This window comes from Coregonus clupeaformis, chromosome 21, assembly GCF_020615455.1.
Source record: "Coregonus clupeaformis isolate EN_2021a chromosome 21, ASM2061545v1, whole genome shotgun sequence".
NCBI lineage: Eukaryota > Metazoa > Chordata > Actinopteri > Salmoniformes > Salmonidae > Coregonus > Coregonus clupeaformis.
The window spans coordinates 24,712,610-24,727,135 of record NC_059212.1 but is presented as its reverse complement, the minus strand read 5'-3'; the positions used below and the strand labels follow the sequence as shown (position 1 = coordinate 24,727,135).

Below are 14,526 nucleotides of genomic sequence, written 5' to 3'. Positions count from 1 at the left end.
AGACCTGAACCCAATAGAAAATCTTTGGAGGGAGCTGAAAGTCCATATTGCCCAGCGACAGCCCCGAAACCTGAAGGATCTGGAGAAGGTCTGTATGGAGGAGTGGGCCAAAATTCCTGCTGCAGTGTGTGCAAACCTGGTCAAGACCTACAGGAAACGTATGATCTCTGTAATTGCAAACAAAGGTTTCTGTACCAAATATTAAGTTCAGCTTTTCTGATGTATCAAATACTTATGTCATGCAATAAAATGCAAATTAATTACTTAAAAATCATACAATGTGATTTTCCGTCAACTATGACAGACAAATTGAGATTTTTTTCCCCAGAAAATCACATTGTAGGATTTTTTATGAATTTATTTGCAAATTATGGTGGAAAATAAGTATTTGGTCACCTACAAACAAGCAAGATTTCTGGCTCTCACAGACCTGTAACTTCTTCTTTAAGAGGCTCCTCTGTCCTCCACTCGTTACCTGTATTAATGGCACCTGTTTGAACTTGTTATCAGTATAAAATACACCTGTCCACAACCTCAAACAGTCACACTCCAAACTCCACTATGGCCAAGACCAAAGAGCTGTCAAAGGACACCAGAAACAAAATTGTAGACCTGCACCAGGCTGGGAAGACTGAATCTGCAATAGGTAAGCAGCTTGGTTTGAAGAAATCAACTGTGGGAGCAATTATTAGGAAATGGAAGACATACAAGACCACTGATAATCTCCCTCGATCTGGGGCTCCACGCAAGATCTCACCCCGTGGGGTCAAAATGATCACAAGAACGGTGAGCATAAATCCCAGAACCACACAGGGGGACCTAATGAATGACCTGCAGAGAGCTGGGACCAAAGTAACAAAGCCTACCATCAGTAACACACTACGCCGCCAGGGACTCAAATCCTGCAGTGCCAGAAGTGTGCCCCTGCTTAAGCCAGTACATGTCCAGGTCCGTCTGAAGTTTGCTAGAGTGCATTTGGATGATCCAGAAGAGCATTGGGAGAATGTCATATGGTCAGATGAAACCAAAATATAACTTTTTGGTAAAAACGCAACTCGTCGTGTTTGGAGGACAAATAATGCTGAGTTGCATCCAAAGAACACCATACCTACTGTGAAGCATGGGGGTGGAAACATCATGCTTTGGGGCTGTTTTTCTGCAAAGGGACCAGGACGACTGATCCGTGTAAAGGAAAGAATGAATGGGCCCATGTATCGTGAGATTTTGAGTGAAAACCTCCTTCCATCAGCAAGGGCATTGAAGATGAAACGTGGCTGGGTCTTTCAGCATGACAATGATCCCAAACACACCGCCCGGGCAACGAAGGAGTGGCTTCGTAAGAAGCATTTCAAGGTCCTGGAGTGGCCTAGCCAGTCTCCAGATCTCAACCCCATAGAAAATCTTTGGAGGGAGTTGAAAGTCTGTGTTGCCCAGCGACAGCCCCAAAACATCACTGCTCTAGAGGAGATCTGCATGGAGGAATGGGCCAAAATACCAGCAACAGTGTGTGAAAACCTTGTGAAGACTTACAGAAAACGTTTGACCTGTGTCATTGCCAACAAAGGGTATATAACAAAGTATTGAGAAACTTTTGTTATTGACCAAATACTTATTTTCCACCATAATTTGCAAATAAATTCATTACAAATCCTACAATGTGATCTCATTTGGTCTGTCATAGTTGACGTGTACCTATGATGAAAATTACAGGCCTCTCTCATCTTTTTAAGTGGGAGAACTTGAACAATTGGTGGCTGACAATGCTTTTTCCCCCCCACTGTATATGTGTATGAGGACACACCTACAAATTAGTGGATTCGGCTATTTCTGCCACACGCGTTGCTGACAGGTGTATAAAATCGAGCGCACCACCATGCAATCTCCATAGACAAACATTGGCAGTAGAATGGCCTTACTGAAGTGCTCAGTGACTTTCAACGTGGCACCGTCATAAGATGCCACCTTTACAACAAGTCAGTTTGTCAAAGTTCTGCCCTGGTCAACTGTAAGTGCTGTTATTGTGAAGTGGAAACGTCTAGGAGCAGCAACGGCTCAGTTGCGAAGTGGTAGGCCACACAAGCTCACAGAACGGGACAGTTTACAGTTACAGTTTAGTCATTTAGCAGACGCTCTTATCCAGAGCGACTTACAGTTAGTGAGTGCATACATTTTAATTTTTTTTCATACTGGCCCCCCGTGGGAATCGAACCCACAACCCTGGCGTTGCAAACGCCATGCTCTACCAACTGAGCTACATCCCTGCCGGCCATTCCCTCCCCTACCCTGGACGACGCTGGGCCAATTGTGCGCCGCCCCATGGGTCTCCCGGTCGCGGCCAGCTACGACAGAGCCTGGATTCGAACCAGGATCTCTAGTTCATCAGCGTATTCTCTCATTCTAGAGTTTACCTCTAACTTTAATGATAGCAGAAAAGGACAAGTTTGACTTACTATGACTGTGATATGTGGTTGTCTTACCTAGCTAAGATGAATGCACTAACCGTGAGAGGCTCTGGATAAGAGTCTGCTAAATGAGTCAAATGTAAATCTGTTAGTCAGCACCTCACTGTGTGGGTGTGGGCTCATCACTTCCCTTGTCATGGAGGGGAGGTCACACCCCTAAATGCAAATAAAAATGCACCCAATGGAGTACTGGAGCTGACCGGAGAGAACCATAGAAATATAATCTATAGAACAGAGTACTGGAGCTGACCGGAGAGAACCATATAAATATAATCTATAGAACAGAGTACTGGGGCTGACCGGAGACCACAGAAATATAATCTATAGAACGGAGTACTGGGGCTGACCGGAGAGACCATAGAAATATAATCTATAGAACAGAGTACTGGAGCTGACCGGAGAGAACCATATAAATATAATCTATAGAACAGAGTACTGGGGCTGACCGGAGACCACAGAAATATAATCTATAGAACAGAGTACTGGGGCTGACCGGAGAGACCATAGAAATATAATCAACGCCGAGCGTTGGCTGGAGTGATGTAAAGCTTGCCGCCATTGGACTCTGGAGCAGTTGAAACGTGTTCTCTGGAGTGATGAATCATGCTTCACCATCTGGAAGTCAAACGGATGAATCTGGGTTTGGCAGATGCCAGGAGAACACTACCAGGCCCAATGTATAGTGGCAACTGTAAAGTTTGGTGGAGGAGGAATAATGGTCTGGGGCTCTTTTTCCATATTTCGGGCTAGGCCCCTTAGTCTTAAATCTTAAGACTACAGCATACAATGAAATTCTAGATGATTCTGTGCTTCCAACTTTGTGGCAACAGTTTGGGGAATGACCTTTCCTGTTTCAGCAATACAATGGCCCCCATGCACAACGCAAGGTCCATACAGAAATGTTTTGTCGATATTGGTGTGGAAGAACTTGACTGGCCTGCACAGAGCCCTGACCTCAACCCCATCTAACACCTTTGGGATGAATTGGAATGCCGACTGCGCGCCATGCTTAAACACCCCAACATCAGTGCCCAACCTCACTAATGCTCGTGGCTGAATGGAAGCAAGTCCCCGCAGCAATGTTCTAACATCTAGTGTAAAGCCTTCCCAGAAGACTGGAGGCTGTTATAGCAGCAAAGGCGGGACCAACTCCACATTAATGCCCATGATTTTGGAATGAGATGTTCGACAAGCAGGTCTCCACATACTTTTAGTTATGAAGTGTATTTATGTTAGACTCAGGTCACAAAAAAATAAAATTATTAAATATACCACTTTAGTTACTTCTTACTAGTAATACATTATTGTTTTAGAAACATTACAACGCTTGCTCATCCATTTTCGTGCGTTTTGTTGGTGTAATATTTTTGCTGTTAAAAATATTGGTTAGAGTTCTACCTGCTGATCTAGCCGTGCCTGTGGTTCCAATCAAGATTGTGGTTGTGGTCATGGTTGTACTTGGCTGGTGGGGCACAGCCCAGAGCGGAGCCTCTTACCATAGGTGGGGTATTCAGCCGGGCTGGTTCCTGGGTAGAAGCCTGCCGTGCCGCTGGTCACGGGGTATTGTGGACTGGGTGGCATATAGGGAGCCCGGTACTACAGACAGAGAGGGAAAAAAAAAAAGTTGTTTGCTGTGTTAAGGTATAGCTATAACAGTATGCAACATTACCTCTATGGTGATTTTAGACTTTTTGGCGCTGGAATACCGTATGAGAGGTGTTGAACAATTAGGGTTGCAAAATTCCCAAAACATTCCCGAAATTGCTAGGTTTTTCAGAAATTCCGGAAACCTGTGAAATTCCAGAATCTTGCAACCCTATTTCAAGTAAAGTTGACTATTAACATAAAGTCATCATGACCGGTTGTGGTACCTGTCCAGGGGGGATGAAGTAGCCCTGAGGGGAGCCAGCAAAGGACAACTGCTGCCCAGGGATCATCATCATCTGGGAGCTGGGCTGGTAGACGTGTGTGGGACCCACCGGACGAGGCCCGCTGCTGGTCTGGACCCGGGGGGCACTGGTGGGCATGGCGGGCCTGTTAGCATAGTAGGGCTAGAGAGATGGAGGGGAGAGAGAAAATCTGTAATATTAATATATATATATTTTTAAAAAACAGTATATTTGAGTGTGTGTATTATCTAAAATGGTGAGCTGTGTGTTACTGCGGTGTTAAAATGTCACATGTTGAAACTGTCAGATGGTTGAGGTAGGTCAAGACTCCAGAGAGCTGACCACACGATGACTGTCGGGGTTTCCGTTACCTGCAGTGCCCTGTATCCACCCTTCAGCCGCACAACACACGAGCAGAGAGCAAGAGAGGCGGGAGAGAGGACGACAGGAGAAAAGGAGAAAGAGAGCAGAAGGAATGAGAGAGAATGAGAAGCAGCAGTATATCACTCAGCCACTAACAGTTAGCTGCTGACTATCAGAAAATATGAAGCCATCAAAGAGATATAAAGCAACAGACTTAAATTCACAAAGAACTACCATACATTTCTTCTAGTTTCATTCAAGCCTCTTGATTGTAGGCCTAGCTGATGGGTTGGCTGGCACTTTGCCTGATTAGGGAAACTAATTTACACAAACAGGAGGACCCTGGTGCCTAGGAACTTTACTGTATAGTCCTACAGTGGGTGGAATCATATCAGGTGTTACCAAGGGTAGCCTATGGAATTACCAGCCTGAACATCTTCACTATGGGAATCCTTGGTCCTGGAGAGCCACAAAAGGGCTGAGGATTCTAGTCCAGCACTCTACTCATGGTCTGAATTGATATGTTTTGAAATATTTCATTAAAATCAGGTGGTTTTGCTTCTAGTTACAGCTGGGTCTGGTCAGAACTTGAATGGCTGTTTAGCCTCATCCTTCTCTAAAGTTAAATTGCATTCATGCACAGCGGTCTACTTTCATGTCGAGATGACAGACATTTTGGGGAAGGTGAGGGGAGTTAGTACCTGTTGGTGTAAAGCACGAGGCCCTGCAGCGAACTGGGAGGGAGGACAGCAAAAGAGAGCAAGAGATCAAGGTTGGTAGCCAGAGAGAAGGGAGAGAGACTTAAACACAGACACAGGTTGGACCAAAGCGTTACAGTTGAGCTAGAGTTAGAGTTAACAGCATAACAGATGCTTTGACATTTAGAGAGTGTGAACAAAAGAGCGGGAAATAGAACAAGAGAGATGGAGAGGGAAAAGAAGAAGGAGAGAGCAATACCTGTCGCGGTTGCGGTGCAGAGTTCATTTGTTGAGGTGGTGGGGAAGCGAAGACGAGAGAAGGGGGCTGTCCTGGGGCATAGGCAGCCTGGGAGAGAGGGGAGGGAGAGAAACAAAACTACGTTAGTCGGCTAACTTCCTGCCAAAGATGGGTTGTGTTCAATAGGGTATAATGTAGCAAAACGTTTCAAAATGGAAAAAAAATTGTGCATTCTTATTGGACACTACCCTGACCCATCAACGCACGCTGGGTCTTGTCATTGACTCTCACCTGTGTCAGTCCAGGGGAGGGGGAAGGATGTGGGACAGAGGTGGGTCCCGTTATAGGCTGCGGTGGTTTGTTCATTTCACTTGGTTCTGCATTAGGGTGGCGCTGACTTGCCAGCCGATCTGAGGAGAAGGAGGAAGAGTTCGCAAAAGAGCTAAAAATTCAAATCCAACAAAAAACCCTCGAAGACTACAATCTCCATTTTGATACTGGGTAAGCCGGACTAGGCTAGGGTGAGTAGACTAGATATACAATAATAACCTGGACACCATGCCCAGTGACCTTTAGAGCAGCCTCAAGTTAACCCCCTAAGAAGTTAACTTGAGGCTGCCCTCACAAAAGCTCCAGTACTTAATATGACAGTCATGAGAAAGCCTGAGTGTTTGTCTGTTTGTAGTAGGTTGTGACGTAAGGCCTAGTGCCAAACAACCCGACACTGGTCAAAAGTTGCTGTTACAAAGTAGGAAACGTTACAGTAGGTAGGCTAGACCTTGGGTTAGAACACCATTTCATGGGCTTCCACTAACAGGGTTGTCAGAAGTTTTGACAGCGTTGTTGTTGAGCCGAGTTCCAACATTGGAAATGGGTTAGTGGGTTTGTCTGCGCTAAAGAAAGGTTGTCCCACCAAGCAGCAAGGGTGGGGTTTACTGACCCTGCCCTGATAACAGGAATGCCTCCTCCCTGTATCCTTAAGCCAATACACACTTATTTTCACCTCCCTGTATCCCTCCTTCGCTTTCCACTTGCAGCCTTCTAGGTTTAGCCTATAAAAAACATGTCACACCATGACTATCATCAACACATATTGATGGGGGAGATGAATTTGACGTGACACATGGATGCAGATTAGAAATGGCGAAAAATCAGTTCCTGGGGTCATGGGGTTTATATGAACTTCTCGGCATCCGTTTCATGAGTGATTGGGGATTAGGCTCACGCTGGCCTCACGCTCAATTGAACTAACTGGTTATTTAGGATCAGAGAATGTCTTGTTTCAGATCAAAGTTCACTTGCCAGTAGCCTCCATTTGATTGTAACAGATTGTCCCCGTTTTGTAGACATGTGCTGGTTAGTGGTTACAATGTTTGAGATTCCTTAGAGATTCTCTAACACTCTCAATAACATGTATATTTTTACTGTGAAACAATATATTCCACATTTGAGGGGTGTGGGTTGTAGACAAGCATGGGACTACTGCGACATTTAAGAAGTTTCAGCAATTTCCCATGACATATTGCTAGTGTTGCCATTAATTCAAGCATGAAAATAAGTAGTGTCAAACTGTTATCACATGGTCTAAAGAGGCGATCTCACATTAGGAAGACGTGTCATATGGCTAGCTAGCTACTAGCTAGCAAGTAGCCGGTGTTAGCCATGTTATCCCATCTGTGGCTAGCCCACTCTTCGGTAAACACATTTTAGGCACTAAATATAAATAAAGATCATGAAATAACCGTATGATAACACGATCGGTTTGTGGTTTGATTCGGTATAGCTAACATTACTGGTGGATCAAATTGCAAGGAAGGCCTTCTAGCGCACTAATACCACCGGGGTCCAATGGTGGATGTCACACACACACACACCACTAACTAACGCGCGTTAGCTAGTCTGTGCAGTAGCCTACGTGTCTCTCATAGTAATGTCGAGTGACTGAACTTGACTTATTCCGAAGCCCATATGATACATTTTGCAGTGACATGTCGACACATCATTTGTGGATCGCAATATTAAAGATATTACTTTTTTGGTATCCAATTGAAATAGTTGATGCACTTTCATATGTTAATTGTCATGCTAGTCTTGCGAGGAGAATTCATTCATTGTAGGCCCAACCAAGCCGCACACATTGAAAAACCAGCATGACCATTGCCTTACCTAGATTTAGCTATGTTGACAGGTCGGATTAACCAACGTTACATATTTTAAAAGTGTGGTTTAAGAAACTGAAGAGTAAATTGCCAGACCGGCATTTTGAAGTAAAACACATGATAACGAAATGGTTTAGATAGGCAATTTGTTTCGATGGGAACTGTCAAGTTGAACGTTCAAAAAACAGGGAAGATTAGCTAGTTTGGAAGAGGTGGCATTAACGTTCCAGGCTAGCGTTAGCTCGCTAACTAATTTACCAATACGTTCACCAACTTCAAACACAGACATGAGTTGGCTAACTAACTTCAATAATGAAATGCCCGACATTAGTTTAAACTCAAAGGTTAGAAATCAAGGTCGCTTTGACGAGCACAGAAAAAGCCAATATTAATTTTAGTTAGCTAGCTAGCGGTTTAACATGTAGCTAGCGAACATTAGCTACTCTTCTAAGCTGGCTAGCTAGGTTAGCTAACCTTGTAAATGGACTGACAGAGCAGGGCCTTCAGCCATTTGTCTTTCAAAGAACGAAAGCAGGTAGCGAACACTGGATTCTTACCGGTTATGAATAGTGTCTGAGGGATATGAGCGAAGACTGGAATCAGCAATGGAAAATATATATTAAACCCTATCGTCCGTTACTTAAAAATGGTAGTGTAGTTTATTGTCCTCTCCTCCAAATGGAAAGTGGTGCCCTTATTGGGGTGAGTGCTATTGCTGTCACTTGTTCTTTAAATCCCTGGAGCGTGCAAAAGTGACTAGGGCACAAAATGTATTAATATAGCACTTGAAGATTATTATTGACAACTCCAATGCCTCCGAAAGAATCCTCTGGACCGGAGGTCCATGATCAAGGCGCCGATGGTGACGGATTGCGGGTAAAATACACTCTACTGGGGTTTCGTTCGGTTTACAGCGAGGCCATGTTGCGATGCATTCTCGTCCGCTGGAGCCGGCCGGACCGTGCGCCTGATAAGTCGCATGGGTACTTCCGGGAAAATCATTATTTGATGCCGCATCCTCCGTCATGTGACAGTGGATACAATAATTTGCATTTTCCACTTTTGTACACAAATTTCATATGCATGTTGTATAAATTATTTTTAAGAGCTATTATTCCATTCTTTTGTATTCATTTGTCACTTACACCCCCATAGATTATAGTGCGTAAACAAGGAAATTACATCTTCTCAAGAGTAGACATATTTGTCTTTAATTGATCAAGGCCAATAACTTGGCATGTCTGTAGTAGGTCTACATATATAAGAAAAAGGTAATTTAGTCAATAAGTTATTAATTGATATAATACAGTACTTTTTCAATTAAGAGGTGACACAATGCAGAATTAAAGAGCGATAAGAGTTAGTCCTTTGTAGCTCAGCTGGTAGAGCACGGTGCTTGTAAAGGTAGTGGGTTCGATCCCCGGGACCACCCATACACACATTTTTTTTTTTAATGCACGCATGACTGTAAGTCGCTTTGGATAAAAGCGTCTGCTAAATGGCATATTATATATTATATTATATATTATATTATTAGTCAGTCAGTGGTGGTTGATGTATATCCTTCAATCTTTCTCAGGGGTCACACAAACCCCACAAGATTGTGGATTCATTCCCCTCCTCTTCAAACTTCAACTGTGAAGCTGACAGCCAAATGGATTTCCAACTGCAGTATTGATATAATAAGGGTAATTTGACTTGACTTTACACACTTAGCCTCTGGAGAACAAAATAAGTGGCAATTTGCCTAGTTGCTGTGGGCCTGAAGATTCTAAAATCGCTTCCTCTCATACTGTGCTCCCTCTGTGCACTCTAATGGCTCAGTGAATTGGTGCATGGTGCTTGAAACACGTGAGAAACACCAGAAGCTGTATGTATCGAAGAGTCTCAGAGTAGGAGAACTGATCTAGGATCTGGTCGCCCCTGTCCATGTAATCTTATTAATTGTGAATTAATCTAAAAGGCATTCCTTCTCTGAGAGGCTTGATACATATGGCCCCAGAGCACACACAGTTCTTGAGACACCCATACAGGTTTGGTTCTTCAGTCGCAATCACTTTAATCATCTTCAGAGGAACTTGTACAACGTTCAGAGATTATGAGTCAGATTGGTATTATTTATTTAATTCAATGTATTTAACCTTTATTTTGATAGGGAAGACATATTGAGACCTACACTACCATTGAAAAGTTTGGGGTCACCTCGAAATTTTATTGTTTTCGAAAGAAAAGCAATTTTTTTGTCCATTAAAATAACATCAAATTGATCAAAAATACAGTGTAGACATTGTTAATGTTGTAAATGGCTATTGTAGCTGGAAACGGCTGATTTTTAATGGAATATCTACATTTACATTTACATTTAAGTCATTTAGCAGACGCTCTTATCCAGAGCGACTTACAAACTTAGGATACCCGGGGTAGAAGGATTACTGTTATACTATTCCAGGTATTCCTTAAAGAGGTAGGTTTTCAAGTGTCTCCGGAAGGTGGTCAGTGACTCCGCTGTCCTGGCGTCGTGGGGGAGCTTGTTCCACTACCATTGGGGTGCCAGAGCAGCGAATAGCTTTGACTGGGCTGAGCGGGAACTGTGCTTCCGTAGAGGTAGGGGGGCTAGCAGGCCAGAGGTGGATGAACGTAGTGCCCTCGTTTGGGTGTAGGGTCTGATCAGAGCCTGAAGGTAAGGAGGTACCGTTCTCCTCACAGCTCCATAGGCAAGCACCATGGTTTTGTAGTAGATGCGAGCTTCAACTGGAAGCCAGTGGAGTGTGCGGAGGAGCGGGGTGACATGAGAGAACTTGGGAAGGTTGAACACCAGATGGGCTGCAGCGTTCTGGATAAGTTGTAGGGTTTTAATGGCACAGGCAGGGAGCCCAGCCAACAGCGAGTTGCAGTAATCCAGACGGGAGATGACAAGTGCCTGGATTAGGACCTGTGCCGCTTTCTTTGTACATAGGCGTACAGAGGCCCATTATCAGCAACCATCAGTCCTGTGTTCCAATGGCACGTTGTGTTTGCTAATCCAAATGTATCATTTTAAAAGGCTAATTGATAATTAGAAAACCCTTTTGCAATTATGTTAGCACAGCTGAAAACTGTTGTACTGATTAAAGAAGCAATAAAACTGGCCTTCTTGAGACTAGTTGAGTATCTGGCGCATCAACAATTGTGGGTTAGAATTACAGGCTCAGGCTGGCCATCTTAATCTTTTCTTTTTGTTGGCCAGTCTGAGATATGGCTTTTCTTTGCAACTCTGCCTAGAAGGTCAGCATCCCGGAGTCGCCTCTTCACTGTTGGCATTGAGACTGGTGTTTTGCGGGTACTATTTAATGAAGCTGCCAGTTGAGGACCTGTGAGGTGCCTGTTTCTCAAACTAGACACTCTAATGTATTTGTCCTCTTTCTCAGTTGTGCACCGGGGCCTCCCACTCCTCTTTCTATTCTGGTTAGAGCCAGTTTGCGCTGTTCTGTGAAGGGAGTAGTACACAGCGTTGTACGAGATCTTCAGATTCTTGGAAATTTCTCACATGGAATTGCCTTAATTTCTCAGAACAAGAATAGACTGACGAGTTTCAGAAGAAAGTTATTTGTTTCTGGCCATTTTGAGCCTGTAATCGAACCCACAATTGCTGATGCTCCAGATACTCGACTAGTCTCAAGAAGGCCAGTTTTATTGCTTCTTTAATCAGCACAACAGTTTTCAGCTGTGCTAACATAATTGCAAAAGGGTTTTCTAATGATCAATTAGCCTTTTAAAATGATAAACTTGGATTAGCAAACACAACGTGTCATTGGAACACAGGACTGATGGTTGCTGATAATGGGCCTCTGTACGCCAATGTACTGTAGATATTCCATAAAAAAATCAGCCGTTTCCAGCTACAATAGCCATTTACAACATTAACAATGTCTACACTGTATTTCTGATCAATTTGATGTTATTTTAATGGACAATTGCTTTTCTTTCAAAAATAAAGACATTTCTAAGTGACCCCAAACTTTTGAACGGTAGTGTAGGTCTCTTTTCCAAATGCACCCTGTATAATACCATATGAAATACACACTAAACACAAAATAAATAAATACAAATAATAATACAAATAAACACATTAGAATACAAAAACACAGTCATGGTAAGCACAAATAAAACATCGCAAGTCACCCAGAAAAACAGTTACATTCATCCACAAATAAATCCCCAATCAATACTTTAAATTGCCCAAACGGCACTAGAACACCAAGAAGAAATGTATTTAGAATTTTGTTCCAGCAATACGGTGCATTAAAACTAAAAGCAGATTTACCTAGCTCGGTGGAGACCCTGGGAACCTCAAGAGTTAACCAATCCTGTGAAGGGGTTAGGCAACTCAGGTGTCTATACTTCAACAGCAAAGTTAGATAAGAAGGAGGTTTATGAAGTATGGCCTTGTAAACAAAAAGGGTGTAATGTAGAGATCTATGGGTCTTTTGCGAAGTCCAGCCAACCTTTTGATACAGGATACAGTGATGAGTATCAAAACTGTTGCCTGTAACAAAACCAAGGGCACTATGGTAGAGGGCAGCCAAAGGTTAAAGAGTAGTAGCAGCTGCACTTTGATAAATAATATCACCATAATCAAGAACAGATAAAAAGGCTGACTGAATAATCTGCTTCCTACTGCTTAGAGAAAGGCACAATCTATTTCTGTAGAAAAAGCCAACTTTAAATCTGAGCTTCTTAACCAGCTTATCTATATGTTTTTAAACATCAAATCCTTATTAATCCAAATGCCTAAGTATTTACAGTTGAAATCGGAAGTTTACATACACCTTAGCCAAATACATTTAAACTCAGTTTTTCACAATTCCTGACATTTAATCCTAGTAACAATTCCCTGTCTTAGGTCAGTTAGGATCACCACTTTATTTTAAGAATGTGAAATGTCAGAATAATAGTAGAGAGAATTATTTATTTCAGCTTTTATTTATTTCATCACATTCCCAGTGGGTCAGAAGTATACATACACTCAATTAGTATTTGGTAGCATTGCCTTTAAATTGTTTAACTTGGGTCAAACGTTTTGGGTAGCCTTCCACAAGCTTCCCACAATAAGTTGGGTGAATTTTGGCCCATTCCTCCTGACAGAGCTGGTGTAACTGAGTCAGGTTTGTAGGCCTCCTTGCTTGCACACGCTTTTTCAGTTCTGCCCACACATTTTCTATAGGATTGAGGTCAGGGCTTTGTGATGGCCACTCCAATACCTTGACTTTGTTGTCCTTAAGCCATTTTGCCACAACTTTGGAAGTATGCTTGGGGTCATAGTCCATTTGGAAGACCCATTTGCGACCAAGCTTTAACTTCCTGACTGATGTCTTGAGATGTTGCTTCAATATATCCACATAATCTTCCTTCCTCATGATGCCATCTATTTTGTGAAGTGCACCAGGCCCTCCTGCAGCAAAGCACCCCCACAGCATGATGCTGCCACCCCCGTGCTTCACGGTTGGGATGGTGTTCTTCGGCTTGCAAGCAACCCCCTTTTTCCTCCAAACATAATGATGGTCATTATGGCCAAACAGTTCTATTTTTGTTTGATCAGACCAGAGGACATTTCTCCAAAAAGTAAGATCTTTGTCCCCATGTGCAGTTGCAAACCGTAGTCTGGCTTTTTTATGGCGGTTTTGGAGCAGTGGCTTCTTCCTTGCTGAGCGGCCTTTCAGGTTATGTCGATATAGGACTCGTTTTACTGTGGATATAGATACTTTTGTACCTGTTTCCTCCAGCATCTTCACAAGGTCCTTTGCTGTTGTTCTGGGATTTATTTGCACTTTTCGCACCAAAGTACGTTCATCTCTAGGAGACAGAACGCGTCTCCTTCCTGAGCGGTATGACGGCTGCATGGTCCCATGGTGTTTATACTTGCGTACTATTGTTTGTACAGATGAACGTGGTACCTTCAGGTGTTTGGAAATTACTCCCAAGGATTAACCAGACCTGTGGAGGTCTACAATTCTTTATCTGAGGTCTTGGCTGATTTGTTTTGATTTTCCCATGATGTCAAGCAAAGAGGCACTGAGTTTGAAGGTAGGCCTTGAAATACATCCACAGGTACACCTCCAATTGACTCAAATGATGTCAATTAGCCTATCAGAAGCTTCTAAAGCCATGACATCATTTTCTGGAATTTTCCAAGCTGTTTAAAGGCACAGTCAACTTAGCGTATGTAAACTTCTGACCCACTGGAATTGTGATACAGTGAATTATAAGTGAAATAATCTATCTGTAAACAATTGTTGGAAAAATTACTTGTGTCATGCACAAAGTAGATGTCCTAACTGACTTGCCAAAACTATAGTTTGTTAACAAGAAATTTGTGGAGTGGTTGAAAAACAAGTTTTAATGACTCCAACCTAAGTGTATGTAAACTTCCGACTTCAACTGTATATATATATATTTATAAACAAAGGGATGTAACCCAAACAAAAGAGCGAGGTGTAACCTCTACACAATACACGGGACGAGACCCGTAATAACAAGAGCACAACACACGGTACTCACGAGACCAGCGGACATGGGACAATAATCGACAAAGACAATGGGGAACAGAGGGCACATATATACACATACTAATCACGGGGAATAGGAACCATGTGTGCGTAATGAGACAAGATAGTCTGGGGTTGGTGGAAATGAACCAGGTCAGTGACGCCTAGAAGGCCAGTGACGTAGACCTCCGGA

The 14,526-nt window shown here is 43.0% G+C and overlaps 1 protein-coding gene across 8 annotated transcripts in view; it reads right to left on the bottom strand.

Annotated features, from left to right (window-relative positions):
- The window catches only part of LOC121535141 (eukaryotic translation initiation factor 4 gamma 1-like), a 33,633-nt gene extending 24,858 nt beyond the window's left edge, over window positions 1–8,775 (bottom strand). For 4 of the 8 annotated variants that reach the window (XM_045206266.1, XM_045206267.1, XM_045206271.1 and 1 more), the window contains exons 1-7: window positions 8,367–8,775; window positions 5,942–6,060; window positions 5,672–5,788; window positions 5,416–5,448; window positions 4,723–4,743; window positions 4,334–4,513; window positions 3,959–4,058 (exon numbers count right to left, since the gene is read on the bottom strand). In XM_045206266.1, the coding sequence (XP_045062201.1) occupies window positions 3,959–4,058; window positions 4,334–4,513; window positions 4,723–4,743; window positions 5,416–5,448; window positions 5,672–5,788; window positions 5,942–6,016 (526 nt within the window). In that variant the 5' untranslated portion in view covers window positions 6,017–6,060; window positions 8,367–8,775. The remainder of the gene's footprint in view (window positions 1–3,958; window positions 4,059–4,333; window positions 4,514–4,722; window positions 4,744–5,415; window positions 5,449–5,671; window positions 5,789–5,941; window positions 6,061–8,366) is intronic. The other 4 variants (XM_045206268.1, XM_045206269.1, XM_045206270.1 and 1 more) reach the window with 4 other exon arrangements.
- Between the last annotated feature and the right edge of the window lie 5,751 nt (window positions 8,776–14,526).